General features: G+C 45.2%; 1 protein-coding gene across 1 annotated transcript; it reads left to right on the top strand.

The window, feature by feature from the left end:
- Nucleotides 1–4,403: 4,403 nt before the first annotated feature.
- LOC121009574 (LIM domain transcription factor LMO4-A) lies at nt 4,404–19,803 on the top strand. The gene is made up of 5 exons (XM_040442793.1): nt 4,404–4,546; nt 8,580–8,826; nt 16,141–16,237; nt 16,438–16,608; nt 17,862–19,803. The coding sequence occupies exons 2-5, from the start codon at nt 8,588–8,590 to the stop codon at nt 17,868–17,870; spliced, it is 516 nt and encodes a 171-aa protein (XP_040298727.1). The 5' UTR covers nt 4,404–4,546; nt 8,580–8,587; the 3' UTR covers nt 17,871–19,803.
- The last annotated feature ends 1,155 nt before the right edge of the window (nt 19,804–20,958 follow it).

Below are 20,958 nucleotides of genomic sequence, written 5' to 3'. Positions count from 1 at the left end.
CCCGTCCGGTCCTGGTGCTTTTCCACATTTAAATTGGTTCTCCGGGAAGGACTTAAAATGGCCATTAGCAACCTGTCCTAGAATGTGAGCAGGACTGGTTGTCTCTTCTTGAAGAGCTGCCTGGGGGGTGAAGCCTCACTACACACTGCGCTCTGACACTGGCATATACTACATATTGGTGAGCGTTGCTGTCAGGCTGCTCAGCCATGATGGCAGATTGTAGGCAGGATTGTACCATTGCCATCTATTGTAGAGCAGTGTAGTGGGGCACCTGATACGATATGATTCTGCCTTTGATATACTATCATGGCTGAGCAGCCTGACAGCAACGCTCACCAATATGTAGTATATACCAGTGTCAGAGCGTAATGTGTAGTGAGGCCTCACCCTCATAGGCAGCTCTGCACGTGAAAGCAAATAGTCCTGCTCACATTTCAGGACAGGTTGCTGTCATCCATTTTAAATTATTCCCTTTAATCAATCTACCTTCTGAGTCCCTGTCCTCCTCCAAGATTTCTACCTTTGATTGTTTATGGAGTAGGACCAGTCCTCCTGCTTTGTCGTGCCTGCTACTCTCCCCACCCTGAACCTCTACATCCGGACAACATCTTCAGCTTTTAGCTGTGTCTCCTGGAGCATGGCCATATCTGCGTTGAGGCTCCTCAGGTGGCTCAGTACCATCAAACACTTCATGGGGCACCTAGGTCCTTTCACGTTCCCAGAGACGAACCATATGGCTTATCCTAAATAATCATGAGCTTCGTAAGAAAACAGTAGCCGGTATAGTAGTATCTGGACTTACATGCTACCCTGGATAGCCATTTTATTGGTGTAGTCAAGGTACTCTTTCCCTGTAAGGTCTATGGCCAATCCGCCCCTGCTTTCCACCTTGCAAAGGGTCTCAATTTCCAGCCTTGTGGTTCACACTGGTGGCGGAGCTCCGAGGGTCCTATGGATTCTGGCACATGATTCAGAGGTTATTTTGGTGTGACTGATTTTCCAGGTCATCGACCTTGTTCCATAAAAGTTGATTGCTCCTCCCTTTGGCACAGGCTGATTATGCCTGTGCCAAAGGGAGGTGCAATCAACTTTTATGAAACAAGGTCGATGACCTGGAAAATCAGTCACACCAAAATAACCTCTGAATCATGTGCCAGAATCCATAGGACCCTCGGAGCTCCGCCACCAGTGTGAACCACAAGGCTGGAAATTTTCTGCCTTCAGAGTTCTAAGCTCCAATTCGGTGAGCGTTTGCCTCGTTCTTGCACTTCCCACAAGTTCTGCAGGGTGGTGGCCAGCCTCTCCAGATGGTGTCATGCGCTTGGCCACCAAGATCACCAGTTTTTTTTTTTTTTAAATAAGTTATGTCTGGGTTGAGAATTCTCCACCATCTCTGACTTCACGTGACGGTCTGGTGAAGGTGGCACCATCTTTGATATCCTCGCTGGATGAGAGTGGCACTGAGAAGAAGTTGTTTTGGCCGCCTTCTTCGTAACGAAACAATCCATAGGGCGTCCCATCAAATAAGGAATCTCTTGGAACAGCTCGTGTTTCACTCTTACATCACTGGGGCCGGAACTGGAAGTCCCTTTTTATTTTATTTTTTGGTAAATAAGTTTACAAAGTCAATTTTTTTAAAATTTCTTTTGTTTATCCCTTAAAAAATCGGAATAAAATAAATGCAAGCAACATAATAGATCATTTTATTAATTTTCATAGTATTATAGTATATTAATTCTAGTATATTAAGAATATGACAGTAATAGAATAAAATTAATTGACAAATACATTTTTGATGCCAAGTTTTTTTTTTAAATTGAAATGAAAAAATATAAATATATACATCTAATTAGATTGTCTTGATGGGTTAATATGCTGTGAGTAGATAAATCCATCCATATGACAAGTCGTCCCGGGGGTTGGGGAGAGGGGCACTAACAGGTCCTATTGTTCATCAGTTCCAGGGAAGGTTTTGAAGTCGTCTTCCACTCATTTGTCATGTAAAGTGAAGATGGAAATCATGGCCGCTGTGCGGAGCTTCTCTAGAGCTGACCTTGGAAGACCAGACCTTCTAATGGGCTTTCTTCTTAAGGAGCTTGAATATTATCTATTAAGGGCATCAAAGTCTTCCAGCCCCTTGGTCGCCGGGGGTCTTTCTCTCGCCTTTGTCCGCTCTCCACCAACATCCATTCATCTCTCCCCAGACTCAATTAAAATATGAAGGGAATCAAAGAGCTGGAGGAGGAGAGGAGCCGCACGGCCTAAGAAAGCCTCTTCCTCTAGCAATTCCAGGCAAGAATGGACGCCCAGCAAGACGGGACCTGGGAGACGGACCCAACAAACCCATTACCATCCTGCTGTATGCCTCCAGTGGGGTTCACAAAGTTTTTTGTTTTTTTTTACTCCACCTGACTTTTTTTTTTACTCCACCTGACGCGGCCACTCATGCGTAACCCATTCAGTCCCAATATGGCCATCAAGCTTTCCCAGATTGAGAAATGGGTCTAGATACGCAGAGGCAGGAGAAATGGGTCTAGATACGCAGAGGCAGGAGAAATGGGTCTAGATACGCAGAGGCAGGAGAAATGGGTCTAGATACGCAGAGGCAGGAGAAATGGGTCTAGACACGCAAAAGAAATAGGTCTAGATACGCAGAAGAAATGGGTCTAGATACGCAGAGGCGGGAGAAATGGGTCTAGATACGCAAAAGAAATAGGTCTAGATACGCAGAAGAAATGGGTCTAGATACTCAGAGGCGGGAGAAATGGGTCTAGATACTCAGAGGCGGGAGAAATGGGTCTAGATACTCAGAGGCGGGAGAAATGGGTCTAGATACTCAGAGGCAGGAGAAATAGGTCTAGATACACAGAAGAAATGGGTCTAGATACTCAGAGGCAGAAGAAATGGGTCTAGATACGCAGAGGCAGGAGAAATAGGTCTAGATACGCAGAGGCAGGAGAAATAGGTCTAGATACGCAGAAGAAATGGGTCTAGATACGCAGAGGCAGGAGAAAAGGGTCTAGATACTCAGAGGCGGGAGAAATGGGTCTAGATACTCAGAGGCGGGAGAAATGGGTCTAGATACTCAGAGGCAGAAGAAATGGGTCTAGATACGCAGAGGCAGGAGAAATAGGTCTAGATACGCAGAGGCAGGAGAAATAGGTCTAGATACGCAGAGGCAGGAGAAATGGGTCTAGATACGCAGAAGAAATGGGTCTAGATACGCAGGAGAAATGGGTCTAGATACGCAGGAGAAATGGGTCTAGATACTCAGAGGCAGGAGAAATGGGTCTAGATACGCAGAAAAAATGGGTCTAGATACGCAGAAGCAGAAGAAAAGGGTCTAGATATGCAGAGGCAGGAGAAATGGGTGTAGATATGCAGAGAATATTCCTAGGGACGGTCACGATGCAGAACGATCCGGATTACGCCGACCCGCCGCGACCGCCATTGTCTTGCACGTGAGTCAATATCGTCCTGGGCATTGTGCGAAGGGAGCTTGTCGTTGGCACAATGGAGCTGTCGCCGGACCCGCGATTTATGGGGACGTCCGCAGACTCCGCTTCAGGGAGCACTATTAAATAATAATGGTCATTGTGTGAATGTCACATGACGAAGGGCAAAGATGGCGGATTAAAGACTGTGGACCGTCCCCATGCTATAAGGTTACCTGCTGGTTAAAGTGACCCCTGTCTTAAGAGATCAACCAATCACAGCGCAGTTCTCCTTTGGCAGAGCAGACTAGGAAATGAAAGCTGTGCTGTGATTGGTTGTTATGGGCAACAGAGGCCGTCTCGCGATTAGTCAGAGTCATAAATCTTAAAGGAGCCGCCCCCATTTGGCAGTCGATGTCCTCCATTACTCGGGTCCTCCAGAGTGATGATATCACTGCTTTAATGGAATCGGCGCCTTATAATGGCTGCAATGGATTCTTAATGACCCCCCTTTTTACTCATTAATTGCCCCAAAATTCGTCCGCCTCACCCCAAAATGAGCTCCATGGAGTAAATGATTACACGTTACTAATTGTGGCATTACTTTTCCCCAGGAGACAAAACAGAATTGGAATAGAATGCGAATGATGCATAAATACTGACACTGTCTGGTCACATTGGGATTTCAGTATGAGTAAATGATTAGTGCGTGGTCCTCTAATCATGGAAAATGTAAGACAATCATCTTCTCCAATTTTTGTGAAACTACGACTCCCAGCATGTGATCAGTTCACCAGGGAGTTATCTTAGGATTCCTTTATCAGGTATGAGGGGCGCATTGCAGCAGGTGGCCTCAGGGGGGCAGCAGTGAGACCTCCCCTATTTAAATGGCCATTTATCTTTCTGACAGCTGGAACGCCCCCTGGTGGTTGATTGGCACCGGTAGGAGGCCCCCGGGTGACGTCACATGCGTGGTTATATAAGCAGGCGCCGGCAGGCAGCTGCAGTCAGTGGTCGCTCGGCTCTTGGGATCTGTATGTTCTGGAGAGAGTTCTGCGAACCCCGAGATCTAGTGGATCTGTACTGAGCGGAGACAGGGCAGCAGCGGGCAGGTAGGTGGGCAGGAGTGGCGCTGTGCGGTACCGCGGGTGAACTTCTGAGGGGTCATTCACTTTCTGTGCCACCAGCTCCCATCTAAAGACCGGGACGTGTCAGATACCAGTGCGGGGTGCTCTATTATATTACAGTGCGGGGTGGTACAACTGTACTGTAATATACTGTAATACACTGTACTGTAATACACTGTACTGTAATATACCAGTCTGTGGTGTCTATTATATTACAGTGCGGGGTGGTACAGCTGTAATACACTGTACTGTAATACACTGTACTGTAATACACTGTACTGTAATACACTGTACTGTAATACACTGTACTGTAATATACCAGTCTGTGGTGTCTATTATATTACAGTGCGGGGTGGTACAGCTGTAATACACTGTACTGTAATACACTGTAGTGTAATATACTGTACTGTAATATACCAGTCTGTGGTGCTCTATTATATTACAGTGCGGGGTGGTACAGCTGTACTGTACTGTAATATATTATACTGTACTGTAATATACCAGTCTGTGGTGTCTATTATATTACAGTGCGGGGTGGTACAACTGTACTGTAATATACTGTACTGTAATACACTGTACTGTAATATACCAGTCTGTGGTGCTCTATTATATTACAGTGCGGGGTGGTACAGCTGTAATATACTGTACTGTAATATACTGTACTGTAATATACTGTACTGTAATATACTGTACTGTAATATACTGTACTGTAATACACTGTACTGTAATATACCAGAGTGTTATTATATTACAGTGCGGGGTGGTACAGCTGTAATGTACTGTAATATAATAGCTATACTGGAGTGTAATAAGATGTTTATACTGTAATATACTGTAGTGTAATATACCAGAGTGTAGTACTGTAATATACCAGAGTGTAATACTGTACTGTAATATACTGTACTGTAATACACTGTACTGTAATATAATAGCTATACTAGAGTGTAATAAGATGTTTATGCTGTAATATACTGTAGTGTAATATACCAGAGTGTAATACACTGTAATATAATAACTATACTGGAGTGTAATAAGATGTTTATACTGTAGTACACTGCACCGTAGTATCGCAGTCTATATTGTAAAATAGTTTATACCAGAGTGTAATACACTGTACTGTAATATACCAGAGTGTAATACACTGTACTGTAATATACCAGAGTGTAATACACTGTACTGTAATATACCAGAGTGTAATACACTGTACTGTAATATACCAGAGTGTAATACACTGTACTGTAATATACCAGAGTGTAATAAGATGTGTAATATGGAGTGACTGTACTGTAATACTGTATACTGCCCCATAGTTTAGATAAGGCTGTGCCTGTAATACTGATATAACGCACTATGCAGTAATGGACTGGTGCTGTCATATAGGATAACAGACGGCGTAGTGGTGTCACCGTATCCGGCTGTACCGTAACTGCAGTGATATAATCTACTGTAATCTAATAGCAGATCTATAAAACAATGTTTTTCTGCAGTCCCATGTAAAACCACAAATCTCACTACACGTTATGGCAAGTCAGCTCTGCTACATCTGCGCTAGGCTGGCACTGATTTGCCATTTCACGGTTTCCCAGTGTTATTGAGTCTGATGAGCAGTGTTGTCCGGATATCCTGCAGTAAAGGAATCTGGACCACTGAGCTGACGCTCTAATACTCATGTACCCGGCCTGGGGGGCGTCCACATCCCACTTGGCTTTCATTAGCAGCTGTTTCAGCCTTTTCAGAGCCAGAGCCCTGGAGATAATGGGGGGGATTGTTCCGCATCCCAATAGGGTTTAACCCCTGCATCATCAGCAGCCTTCTCATTCCCAGTCTGTTCCAAAACATGGATGGCAATAAGACCCTTTCCGTTCACCGACAGCAAGCGGAGACCTGGAAAAACACAAGGCAAAGTCCTTTAGGAAGTAGAAGAACTTTGTTTTATTGTACAGTCAGGGCCCCCCTTTAACCCCTGGGTAACTGCAGGTGGAGCAGCCTTTAGTGCTGCATTCAGGTGTCTTCTAGGCCCGTCCTTAGTTTTTGGGTTATCGGTTTCCGGGAAAGCTGGGTGATGCCTGCAGAGTGGCATTTACAGCTATAGCAGTGTTATCACTCAGCTTTCCTAGACTCCTGAACGGATATCTGGATCTGTGCCTGATGTCTGTTATTAGATGGTTGGCCTTTCAGTACTCTGGGAAAGCTGGGTGCACCTCGCCGCCGGGACAGAACTGGGAAATGGCTGAATAGAATTTCAGAGGACTCTGTGGGGTTTGTTGGGGGTCTCGGGTGGACAGCTATGAAGGGGTTTAAGCGCGAGGGTCGGGGGCACTTGGGGCAACTTGTGAGCGGGCAATCCCAGATTATGACGGCAGGTGACATGTTGGCGCCTCGCCCGTCCTTGTAAATCTCCCTTAATCTTCCCATTTTAGGGGTCTCTCTAGTGTCCCCCGGGGCGGAGGAGCCGGGATTTCCAGGGTAATTAGCAGCGGATTTGATAACCTAATGTAATCGTAAGAAATGAACGACTCGCGGCACGAGGCGCCCCAACGCACAGGAGGGTAGTGCCAGGTATGCCCACATCCTGAAGAACAAATTAGTGCTCGACACTTAGGGCCCATTCACACGACGGTATGTACGGATCCGCACCCGTTCTGCAATTTGGCGGGAAGGTCTGCGGATCCATTCATCCATTCATCTGTTATTCCGTACCGCGGCTCCGCAATAATAAACTTCAATGTCCTATACTTGTCCGCAGAAAACGTTCCGTGGACCCATATAAGTATATGGATCCGCAAAAAAACGGACCATATTAACAACTCTATTTAGTTGTTTTTTTTTGCGGAAGAACGGTTCTGCTTTTTTGCGGATCCGCAGAGCAGTACGGTCGTGTGAATGAGCCCTTAAAGGGCAACTCCACCTTAAATAAATCTCTCATTGCTTTGTAAGCTCACCATCACCTGCATGGTGACCTTCAGAAGGCACACTGACCCCCCTGTTTCACTGTAATTAGGGGTCTGTCGAGGGTAAAGTAAAGCAGAATCCCCCTTTAAATGGGACCATTCACTCATACACTTATACAGTGGATCTCCTGTAGTTAGTGGTGACACCCAGTGGCCCTGCAGGGAAATGCAGGCGCTTCATTACTGTATCTTTAAAATTGCCTGATCTGTTCCTGGGAAAGCTGAATGACAACCCGTGTATATATAGCCACTGTCACGCTTCCCACATTGGTTGTCACCCAGCTTTCCCAGACTCCTGAACATCACCAAGGCCTAGTTATAATGTTACATTTCCTAGCAAGACACATTTTCCGTTCTAGGAAAGCTGGGTGACCACCACCTCCATCCCTAATGTGGTGCTGCCTTTCAAAGGGTTAATCGCGCATCATGTGGATTCCTTCTTACACTTTGCAGGTTCTTGGCAGCTCGAGGGTTAAGGGATTCCTCTAGGGATTTTACTGGTTATAGTCGGGTGATGCCTGCCGTAGAGCCCTCGCCCGCCGCCGTTTTAATAACGCTCTTCCCGCGACTGTCCCTTTAATTGGACGACCCACTTCTCTGCCGTGTAATGCGGTACAGAGCGCAGATAAGTTGCTCCTCCTGGCAGACGCTGCATTATTAGAACGCTGCCTAATTCTTTGCGGCGCTGGGGAGCAGCGGTGGGCCCCGTTACAGTGTAATAGACAGGGTAGAGTCCGGACTGGTTTCTTAGTGCTGTGGAGTCTACGGGGTTAACGTCCAATATAACCAGGTGCATTATCGGCTTGTAATAAGGCAGGGAGCGTCCTGGCCGGCCTAGGGGTCTCATACTTATGCACAAGGGGGCATGCGAACGTGGCGGCCAGCAGTGAAAGGGTGCAGGCAGTAGGAGTTGCGGGGTGATTAGCTGCGCTCTCGGGGGACGGCTGTGTAATAAGCTATTTTCTGGTGCTTGAGCAAAGTGCTTCTTTCAATCACTTAGGTCTCTGCAGCTGCCAGCGCCAGCCGTGCACATCCTCACCCCCGCGTCTCCTCCATTTCTCTTGCAGGACCAGGGATGGTGAATAACCGGACGTCCGAAGCTACCACCACGGCGGTCAGCAGCAACAGCTCCCCCCCCAAGGCCTGCGCAGGCTGCGGGGGCAAGATCGCGGACCGCTTCCTCCTGTACTCCATGGAGCGGTACTGGCACACCCGCTGCCTCAAGTGTTCCTGCTGCCAGGCTCAGCTGGGGGAGATTGGCACCTCGTGTTACACCAAGAGCGGCATGATCCTGTGCCGGAACGACTACATCCGGTGAGTGTGCATCTGGTTCTGCTAGGTCCGCAGCGGGCGCTGGTGAGAATGCCGCCATGTTCCTAATGGGAGATCCGGGCTAGCCATGGCAGTGAGGGATTACTCAGAAAGCGGAGTGATGGCCAATATGGCCGCCATTACAGCTCGTACAAGCATAGTCACCCAGCTTTCCCGGAGTCCTGAATAATCACTCTGTTGTAATACATCCTCCACTCTTAACCGTCCAGTTGGGTTTTTACAAATACGGCTGCCATTACTGATCACACAGGCATGGTCACCCAGCTTTCCTAGAGTCCTGAAGGATCACTGTACCTACCTCCATTGTAATACATCCTCCACCCCTAACCTTCCATTCGGGAGTCTTGGAAAGCTGGGTTATTACCAATATGGCTGCCATTATAGCTCACACTAGCATAGCATTACCCAGATTTCCTAAATAATCTGTTGTAATACATCTTCCACTCGTAACCTTTCGTGCAGGAGTCTAGGAAAGCTGGGTTGTTGTAAATGGTCACTCTGCTCACACAGGCATGGTCACCCACCTTTCCTAGAGTCCTGAATGATCACGGTACCTAACTCTGTTGTAATACATCCTCCACTTCTAACTTTCCATTCAGGACTCTTGGAAAGCGGAGTTATTACCAATATGGCCGCCATTACTGATCCCACATGATGTGTCACACAGCTTTCCGGCATTCCTGAATGACAAGTATACAAAAATGTAGGCTAAACCGCCATTCAGGGGTCTTGGAAAGCAAGGGACCGACCAACATGGCCACCGTTACTGCTTCCATGTAGGATTTCACCCAGCTTTCCAAGGCCCCTGAATCATCAACATAATTCCCCCTGCCAATCACTAAATCAGAAACTATCCTTCCATCTGGGAAAGCTGGGTGACCACACAGCTGAATAGAATAGACTGAAGGTAGGGGTAGGCAGAGGGTCCTGCCTTGTGTGGGTGAAAATGTCATTAGGGCGTATTGCCCTCCGCCGCACCCGTCCACGCGGTGCCCCTCGCTCTGCATCCTTTATATACACCCTTCCCTCAAAAAGTTCTTGCCATCTGAGCAGCTGGTTTCTAGGACTATTTGCTTATGAGGGGAACAGCTGGGAAGATAAGTTTGCCCATCCCCCTCCGTCCCCCATTTGGGGTCAGACTTGAGATATTTTGATCTGACTTGGGTCCTGTGACCGGGTACAAATTGGGATGAGCCTTTCCCTGGTTTTATCAGATTCTGGGAAAGCTGGGTGAAGACCAATATGTCCACGCCCATAGTCTCAAATGTCAGAATGAAAGCCCCTCTTTCTGATTACTGTACTCCTCAAGCAGATTTTCCATGTGGTGACCTGGGTGGGCAAGTATGTGCATAATCACCCAGCTTTTCCAGAAACAGATGTTACTAAAAAGGTTTCAGCAGAACTTATGTTTTTTTTGGGGGGGACGTGTCCCTTTAAATCTCAAACCTGGAGCGACACGTCCCTCGGCAGGGTGTAGTAATTTCACATACTCCGCCACGTGGTTACCTGTTGCGTAACCGCCAGACCCTGATATTAGCCTCCCGTTTGTGCGCCCCGCACCCGCTCTCGACTCTGTTCCATCAACACAAAGGGCCTTTGGATATTAATTCTGGAACGAGCCTTGTGACCCCCGAATCGCTCCCCCCGGCTCCCACTTGGCAGGTGAAGTTCCCTGTTGGCAATATTGAAACATATGGCATCAATTAAGCCCCTGTTATTTTCTATTAAGTTCAATTCCGCTCCTCACCGGGAGGGCTCACAAACCTTCGAAATTATCAGCTCCCCCCTCCCCCCACAGCTGAATGCATTAACACTTTTTGGCCCGGCCGACAATTTCATTCGCCGAGCCCCGCCCCCCCCCCCCCCCCCTCCTTCCTCGCACGGAGTGTCTTATCTCCGTAAATGTCCCTTTTTTAGCCGAGGTGTTGGGGTGAAGAATACAAGGGGTTAAATACCAATATGGCTGCGGGTTTGCCGGTATAATTAGCTGGCGTGGGGCACACAGGTTGGTATACGCTTTACGGATGTACACACATATTCTCTGGTTTATATTGGTAGTTATAGACCATATGGGTGTGGCCTTAAAGGGGCGTTCCACCATTGGGAAGCTTGGGCATAAAAGTGAAGGATTTTGATAATGTATTTTCTCTGGTTTAACACCGTATGGTTGTGGCCTTAAAGGGCTGCTCCACTTTTGGGCAACTTGGGTATAAAAATTATGAATTTTGGTAAAGTATATTTAGTACAAAACTATTTTGATTGTCTTGATGCTGGGGTATTCTGGTGGGCACTGTAAGCTGAATGCCAAACGTGAAAGACAGAAGGGTAGCATCCATCATTCATACCAGGGCATGATGGGAAGCTCTGAAATGATAAGTGACTACTTTATCATCTTATTATACATCGTTGGGTCAGTCAGACATGGCCCCCTCCGCAATGCGAAACTCACACCTTATTGCCTCCCTATAGATTCATTAAAAGATTGTTTACTTCCTTTTGAATAAAGTTTATTGACATGAGCGCATCATATGCCTATAGCAACCAATCAGAGCTCAGGTTTCATTTCTTAAACTTCTCTGGCACAATGAAAGCTTGGCTCTGATTGGTTGCTATGGGCAGCCAAGCATTACTAGGAGAAAGTTTGGACGAATGAGGCCTAATGTCTTCAGTAGTAATTCAGTCCCTTAAAGAAGGGTTCAGCCCGTGACTACCAGTCCTCTCGGTGACCAGTTGCTAGGGAAGATAATAAAGAGCTAATTTCAATAAACTTTATTAAAACAGACAATAGATCACTATAAGGCCTCATTCATGCGGCAGTGGCGTGGACACAGTTTAGCGTAAGCCGCAAGTCATGGCGCAGCCCAAATTGGTGCTGTAAGTGGTCTGGATTGGCGGATGTAAAACGCACGCTAAAATGCGTCTGAATGAGGTCCAAGGCAGTGACTGGGATTTTGATCTGGTGTATCCTACGGCCCGGCACTGTCCCAGTCTCGTCCTCCCCTCACATCCATGTGCAGCCCCCCTCCTCCCCCTCGCCGCTTAAATTACTGTTTAAATTAAGATCGAAAATTCATTACGCGGAGCCTTTTATTAGATAGGACGGCACTTTGGCGGCTGCTCTAGGACTGTGTCGAAGAGCCAGAGAACAGGATATTAAAGGCAAACTCACATCAATTACACTGCCGAGATCTTTAAGGAGACGGAGGGAAAACATTTAATAAAAGGAGACGCTCATTTAATAGAAGACTTCCCCCCACCCCCCTCCCTCCTTATAGAACCGCAAAAGATTCTGTGTACATTTCATTCCGCTCTGTTTGCTGCAGAGGGATCCTGTAGGACTGAAACCTGGCGCCATTTCCCCCCTATAATATCTTATATCCACTACAATCAAGGGCTTATATTCACTTGGGGTTTTTATCTGTTTCCGGGAAAGCTGGATTATAACCATTAAAGCTCTTACCAGGGTAGTCACCCAGCTTTCTCAGAATCCTGAATTTCCTATCTGTCCATTTAGGCACCAGATTGGGTCGGGGGGGGGGGGGGGGAGGTGGTAAGTACCGTAACTTGAGAGGTTTTCCAATTCGCAGGCCTGGGAAGATTGGTACTATACTATAGGCCATATTGATGGTCACCAAGCTTTCCCAGATTCAGATAGTCCTGTTCTAACTGGTTGTTAAAAACTATATTATAACATAATGTACAGTACTGTGCCATAATATAATATATTGCTATACAGTATAATCACACTATATATTACTTTGATATTGTTATATAACTGTATATTATATGACCTTATAGTATACTATATTATATTGGTAGTTATAGACCTATATAATATAATGTACTATAAGGTCATAATATACAGTTATATACCAATATAATATACTATAAGGTCATAATATACAGTTATATAACAATATCAAAGTAATATATAGTGTGATTATACTGTATAGCAATATATAATATTTTGGCACAGTACTGTACATTGTTATAATAGAATTTTTAACAACCAGTTAGAACAGGACTATCTGAATCTGGGAAAGCTTGGTGACCATCAATATGGCCTATAGTATAGTACCAATCTTCCCAGGCCTGCGAATTGGAAAACCTCAAGTTACGCAATATATAGATCGTATTAGTGTTAAATTACACTACTGTATATTATTCCACTCTGTCATATTACATTATATCGTATTACATTATGTATGCTGCACACAACATAACTACTGTTATATTACATTACGTTTTTTTATATATTGCACATTACATTAGTATACAGTAGTGCAGTATGTGAAATGTAATATAACGTACAGTGGTATAAGGTACTATAGTGTAATATATAACATTATATTGTATTACATTCCATCATATATAATTAGACATTATACTGTTATATTACATTATTATTATTATTATTATTATTATTATTATTATTATTATTCTATAGCGTCGTCCTATTCCACAGCGCTTTACAAATTCGGAGGATTCTTGTGCAGAACAAAAGACATCACAACCTAACTGGCTAATATACAACTGAGACACAAACTGCTCACAAGACTGTATACTATGCCACTGTTACATTTTATTATTACATTCCATCATATTACTGCACAATTTACATTGTTATATTACATTACTGTATATTATACTACATTATATTGAATTACATTCCAAATATTGCACATTACATTAGATGTACTGCTGTATATTTTATCATATACTGCATATGAGTTATAATACATTACTGCATATTTATACTATTGTAATTGTCTTTTACTGTTTTAGCTTCCATCATATTCTATTACAGCACATTATATTACACTACTATATATTATATTATACCCAATATTTTGCTTAGTTTCATATTGGTCCAGCTAGGTACAAACACCAGGACTTGCTATTTTTGGGGTTGAGGTACAGTTACCCCCTCTAATCCAGTTCGGATAAAATATACGCTGAGTTAAAAGGGTCCTGACCTATATCAAAGTTTTTCTGCGTCTTTTGATGTAATTACTGTGTTTTTGACCCGGTTCCCTCCCGCCGGTATATGTGGTTAATGTAAAGTTGTATACCGCTCTTGCCATTGCCTCTTCCTCACTGGCCGGGACGTTTATGGGCCCACCGGGACTCACTTTTCATAGTCTGAAGGTCTCTGCAATTAATTTGTATTTCTGCTGCAGGGCAGCGGGTGTGTGAGATTAGACTGCAATCAGGCAGGATTAATCGATAAGCTCATCTAATCTACGAGCCGCTGGCTGTCAATAAGGGAGGCAAGCAGGGAAGCCTGCCCGTCCACATACATAACAAATGTGTAGGAGAGGGACTACAAGTCTCAGCAGACAACCTCCGTACAGTTATGGCCTCTACTGTCCTGTGCGCCTGCTTGCGGCTATAGCATGACCACAGCTCGCAGTCACTGGAAGTTGATAACGCAAAGCAGGCTGAGACTTGTAGTGCTGCCGTCTTATAGTTTGCTTATAGACAAAGCGACTATTTACCTCGCCAGATGACATAGTAAAATGAGCGTAGTCTGGATACAGGAAGCTGGGCGCTGCTGGTTTGCGCAATATAATGTGTTCTGAGGATCCTCTGTTTACTGGAACAGAAGCTGCGGGACGGAAAAACATAGCAGAATTTTGCATAAATGGTTTTTAGGTAAATGGCAGTGTGGTGCACGAAACCTCTGCTATGACACTGTGTACCTCAGCTTTATCTGGTAATGGAAGGTGTATCTGGATGTCCTTCAGGTCTATCTGGGTATGGAAGGTGTATCTGGATGTCCTTCAGGTCAATCTGGGTATGGAAGGTGTATCTGGATGTCCTTCAGGTCAATCTGGGTATGGAAGGTGTATCTGGATGTCCTTCAGGTCAATCTGGGTATGGAAGGTGTATCTGGATGTCCATCAGGTCTATCTGGGTATGGAGGGTGTATCTGGATGACCTTCAGGTCTATCTGGTTATGGAGGGTGTATCTGGATGTCCTTCAGGTCTATCTGGGTATGGAAGGTGTATCTGGATGTCCTTCAGGTCTATCTGGGTATGGAAGGTGTATCTGGATGTTCTTCAGGTCAATCTGGGTATGGAAGGTGTATCTGGATGTCCATCAGGTCTATCTGGGTATGGAAGGTGTATCTGGATGTCCTTCAGGTCTATCTGGGTATGGAAGGTATATCTCAACGTCCATCGGGTCTATCTGGGTTTGGAAGATATTTCTGGATGTCCTTAGGTCCTTCTGGGTATGGAAGGTGTATCTGGATGTCCTTCAGGTCAATCTGGGTATGGAAGGTGTATCTGGATGTCTTTCAGGTCAATCTGGGTATGGAAGGTGTATCTGGATGTCCATCAGGTCTATCTGGGTATGGAGGGTGTATCTGGATGACCTTCAGGTCTATCTGGTTATGGAGGGTGTATCTGGATGTCCTTCAGGTCTATCTGGGTATGGAAGGTGTATCTGGATGTTCTTCAGGTCAATCTGGGTATGGAAGGTGTATCTGGATGTCCATCAGGTCTATCTGGGTATGGAAGGTGTATCTGGATGTCCTTCAGGTCTATCTGGGTATGGAAGGTATATCTGAACGTCCATCGGGTCTATCTGGGTTTGGAAGATATTTCTGGATGTCCTTAGGTCCTTCTGGGTATGGAAGGTGTATCTGGATGCCCCTTAGGTCTGTCTCGGTGTGTAAGGTATATCTGGATGCTCCTCTGGTCTATCTGGGTGTGTGAAGTGTATCAGGATGCCCCACAGGTCTATTTGGGTATGTGAGACGTATCTCCATAAACCTCAGGTCCATCTGGTTACGTGTGTTCCTCAGGCCTTATGAGGTATCTGGATGCTCCTCAGGTCTATCTGGGTAAAGTGTATCTGCATGAACTTCAGGTCTGTGTGGATATGTAAGGTGTATCTGGATGCTCCTCGGATCTATCTGGGTATCTAGGTTATATCAGGTCTGTCTGGGTATGTGGTGTATCTAGGTTATATCTTGATGTCCGTCAGGTCTGTCTGGGTATGTGGTGTATCTAGGTTGTATCTGGATACCTCGGCTTCTGACACTGCATTGGTATATACAGTATTATATAATCGTGATAGTGAGACCTGAGTCCAGTAATGGCTCCCGCCCTTGTTACATTAGTGTCTGCACATTCAGTGATTGCTTCTGCTTCTGTGCGATAAATTAAGATGGCTGCCAGACCGTGATGGATACGATGATCAATGTAGCGGGCGGTTTGATTGTCAGGTCCAGCGTGTGGAGCCATTTTTATTGTTCCTGTATGTACTGACCCTTGTAACTCTGACAGGTTATTTGGGAGCAGCGGGGCGTGCAGTGCGTGCGGACAGTCCATCCCGGCCAGCGAAATGGTGATGCGGGCACAGGGCAGCGTGTATCATCTTAAGGTAAGAAAGTCGCCACGTAAATCCAGCCTTATGTAGGCCGTCTGATTTACCTTCCGAATTTTTTGTCTTCAAGGGGAATGCTTCCTATTCTGGTGCTCCTGAAGATGCATTAAGCTGTACTTTCCCTTTAAGAAGCACATACATGTATTGATTTATATCATGGGCCCCTACAACTTATAGTTGTCTCCATTTTCTTTCAGTGCTTCACATGTGCCACATGCAGAAACAGATTGGTACCAGGAGACAGGTTCCACTACGTCAACGGCACCATCTTCTGCGAACACGATCGGCCCTCCGGTCTTCTTAACGGACACTTAAATCCTCTTCAGAATAACCCCCTTCAGAGTAGCCCAATGCTACCTGACCAGAAAGTAAGTGCACGTTCTTGTCTTGGGACAGGCTTATATATTATATGTGTATTGATCTTTTTATATATTAAGCTAGTTTTATGCTCCGCACACATCCAAAGCTGCCTTCAGAATTCTACTATTGGCTCCCAGGGTCACATCATAAGGGCTCATACACACAAACGTGTGCCGGCCGTTCCATGCATTGGGGGCCGCAACATCTGTGCTATTGCCACAGACTGATGCAGACCCATTCAACTTGAATGGGTCCGCGATCCGTCTGCACCGCAAAAAATAGAACATTAACTCTGTAGTGCCTCCGTGGGGTTCAGTGCCTCTGTTCCGCACCGCACCTCCCATATTGCAGACCTATTCAAGTAAATGGGTCCACATCCACGATGCACAAACGGCCGGGGACCGTATATTGAGGACCCCCTGTCTGCGGGCCGTGTTCGTGTGCATGAACCCTAGAGTTGTACTCCAGTCACTTCCAGAGCACTTGTTAGAATTTTGCTCTCAGCACTAGGATAGCATGACCTTGCTTTGGATCATGACTTGTACTCATCTTACCTTATACTCCTCCATTTAGATTTCTGCTGGGAGGACTAGGACTGAATTACCTCACTTTAAATCACACCTTAAACTCTATTCACTTCCAAAGCTGTTTTTAGAGTTCACCTGATGGATCCCAGGGTCACATCTTATGTTATACTCAGTTTACATCCACAGCACCGTTTAGAATTCTCACACCTTGTACTCTATTTACTCACAAAGCTGCATTTAGAGCTGTACCAGGGTCACATCTTAATATAGTACTCTATTCACATCCAGAGCTCCATTTAGAATTCTCACGCCTTATACTCGGTTCACTTCCAAAACTGCCTTTAGTGTTCTCCTCCTGTTGATTCCCAGGTCACATCATAACCTACACTCCATTCACATCCAGAGCTCCATTCAGAATTCTGCTGTCAGGACTAGAACTGCATGGCCTCACTTTAAATCACACCTTATACTCTATTCACTTCCAAAGCTGCCTTCATGATTCTTCCCCTAGCTCCTGAGCTTTTTTTTGACCCCCCCCCCAGATTATACCATGTCTTACACTTCATTCCCACGTGGATTGCATGTCTTGCTCCAGTTACAGCCGAAGCTGCATAATTACATCTGTTGGTTTTGTTTTCTGCAGTCTTGCATTGTGGGAGATGTAGGGCTTATGCCTTGTATGTTACATCTTCCAGAATGCCTCGCCTAAGCGTTCTTGTCTCTTCTCCTTGCAGGTTTGTTAGTGACTAGAGCTTCGTATCCTCCGTGCCTTCTGTTAATATTTCCTTGGAGACACATTGTTGGCATATAGAAATCTCTATAGATATATAAATATATATATATATTATATACGCCTCTTCAAGTTTCGCTTGTCTTCGTCCGGTGTTCACACACGCCCGGCTTCGTTCAAGGCGGCTGCGCCAAACCTGAGGAGGACTAAGAACTTGTAAATGACTTGTAAAAAGAGAATTATTTTGCGCAGTAACGGCCCCGAAGACGACTTTTTCTTCAACTTTTTGGACTTGGGTGAACGTTAAAGGCAGTTCTTCAATATGTATATAGGACCTGTAAATCTTCATGACATCACTGATGACATCACACACAACACTGACCAATTGGGAAGCGGCTGGGAAGCCACCACGTTGAAAGTCGCTGAACTGTGCACTTCAAGGACACATCACTGGATGGGGTTTAATGAAGGGGGGTATTGGTGGGGAGTTGAGTTTGTGTGGTATTGCCCAAAGGAAGCTGTCGGCGTGAGGTACCCAAAAGATTGATCAAAAATGGTTGCTATTGTGGTCCACATTCAACAATGTAGAGCCCAGGTCCTGGCACCTCCCTCCACAACCCCTTAAACTCCATTCACTTCAGTCACAAGATATGTCTGCCTGACCGCTCTCCAAAAGAACCTCGGGGGTTGGCATTTAGGACTGTACCACCGTACGCACTGTATTGGGCAGAGCTATGTAGCGCTCCTTGACAGGGTTGCTAAACCTTAAGGGCACCCTGTGTTTTCAATAAGAGTCCCCTTACCCTCCGACATACACTCACTTGCCTTTGCTTCCTCACCCTGTACAGCACTGCGCACTCTGTTGGCACTCTGAATATTTTTGTACCCTCAAGTTTGTTTTATTTATGGTGTTTATGGAACTTTTTGTTGAATGCTGCATCGGGGGAAGGTGCGTCCGGGAACTCCGGACAAATAAAAGTGCATAGATGGGATTAATTAGGCCTCTGTCTTTTATCTGGGGTGGGGGGATATAATGGTTTTCTGTGTTAGAGTGGGGATCTCCTCCTTTAGTTTAGTCGTGCCAGGTTGAAAACCCCCCTACAGGTTGGTTCAGCCCGATTTACTTCACGCCCCTGCTTAACTGATAACCAAGAAGGATTTAAAAAATTATTTTATTTTTATTTTTTTCATCCTTTTGGATTTTGGGTTGACTCCCTAGAGTTGGAAGTATCGTATTTGTCAGCGTACGTCGTCTAGTGATATATATTGCGGTTATATAAAATATTTTGGATGACTGCAGATCTCTGAACTATAACTCTGGCTGTCAGTTCTGTGGCCTTGCACTGAATGTACCGCAGCCTACCCTGTCTGTGCTGGATTTAAAAGGGGTCCTCTGGGTGGTTCTTTATAAATAAAGTTTATTGAAGCAGTCCCTGTCATGTGATACGTGCATTGATTTAATCCGTACAACCCGTCCAGGACCACCTGTGCTCACAGCAGCTCCACCCCAGTAGCCATAGTTCCCAAAAAATCTCTTCACTTACGGATCATACGGATCTTATGCTTTAGAAACCCGGAGAACCCCTTTAAAACCAGGTTCACACCTATCTGCTTTATAACCCCTGTGGTCTTTTTGAAATTTTAATTTCCTGGCACACTCTTCTTTTCAAAAATAATAATAAAATAATATATATATTTTTTTTAAATATCAGTATGGTATCCCTATATTCTCTACCGCCAGATCCACCCCCGCCTACCGCCATTTCCCCAAGGTCTAATGTATATGCAAAGCTAAAGTATTAATAATTCACCGCACTTGGTGTCGTGCGTTTCAACAGGGAGATTCCACTTTGTGTTTTCGTGTCCTGGGGCAAGAAACCGTTTTGTAACGCAAGATTTTTGAACCTGATATTGAATAATAAAAAAATAATTGGTTTCCACTGTAACCATTGTCTGTTTTTAATTAAGATATTCAAAAACTTGCTGGAGTTTTATATGATTATAATAGTTAGGGGGGGGGGGGGGGGGGGAGTAGGGTTGACCACACAGTATACACAAAATGAAGCCATGATGGCGACCATATCCCAGGTACACAATAGTGCTCTCCAGGCTTTTATCTGTAGACTGTAATACCCTGATGTTCCTGTAGGAGTGCTGTAGGAAAATGCAATCACTCCCCCTGAGCGATTGCGATCAGCTGATTTCAGTTGTCTCACAGGTACCATGGCCAGCTTGTCCTCCAGGCTACGCTGAGGGTTGTAGTTCTACAGCAGATGGAGAAGTGCAAGTTGGGGTGGTGTACTTTAAGGCCTCATGCACACGAACGTATTTTTTTGTGTCCGTTCCGTTGTTTTTGCGGATAGGATGCGGACCCATTCATTTCAGTGTGCTATCCGTATCCGTATGTCTGTTCCGTAGCCCCGCAAAAAAAATAGAACATGTCCTACCTATTCTTGTCTGTTTCAGGCATTGTTACAATGGATCCACAAAAATAAAAAAAACGGATGGTATACGGATTTTTTTGGGGGATCTGCAATTTGCAGACCGTAAAACACAGTCGTGTGCATGTAGCCTTAAGGTGAGAGAGGAAGAGCTGTCTGGTGGTGAGTCCTCCCCCATCTTCAGTCACATGTTGGGGTGCAGCGCTTTCACTACGCCACGCTCACTACCGCTATTTATGAAGGACATGACCCCAGGGATGATCATGGGAAGGCATGAAGCAATACTCGGTATGAGTCACTGCCTGAACTGGAAAACCCCCTTTAAAAATAGCAGCATCCTTATTTCAGTATATATATTTTTCTTTAAAGTGACACTAAACCTGCAGTCAGATCTGCAACCTATTGTTCTGGTATCGGGCACTTCAGGCTGAGAGTAAAGTTCTGCACTGGAACGAGGGAGAAACTGCAGCCCCAATACTTTCCCCCCATGAACCTTAAATGACTGAGAAACTCTATAGACGTTTATAGCAACCTCTTATAATGCTACTGGACAATTATAAGAGTATAATACAGGATAAGTAATGTAATGTATGTGCACAGTGACTGCACCAGCAGAATAGTGAGTGCAGCTCTGGAGTATAATATAGGATGTAACTCAGG

The sequence above is a fragment of the Bufo bufo genome, chromosome 8 (genome assembly GCF_905171765.1).
Source record: "Bufo bufo chromosome 8, aBufBuf1.1, whole genome shotgun sequence".
Classification (NCBI taxonomy): Eukaryota; Metazoa; Chordata; class Amphibia; order Anura; family Bufonidae; genus Bufo; species Bufo bufo.
This window is presented reverse-complemented; position numbering and strand designations above follow the sequence as displayed.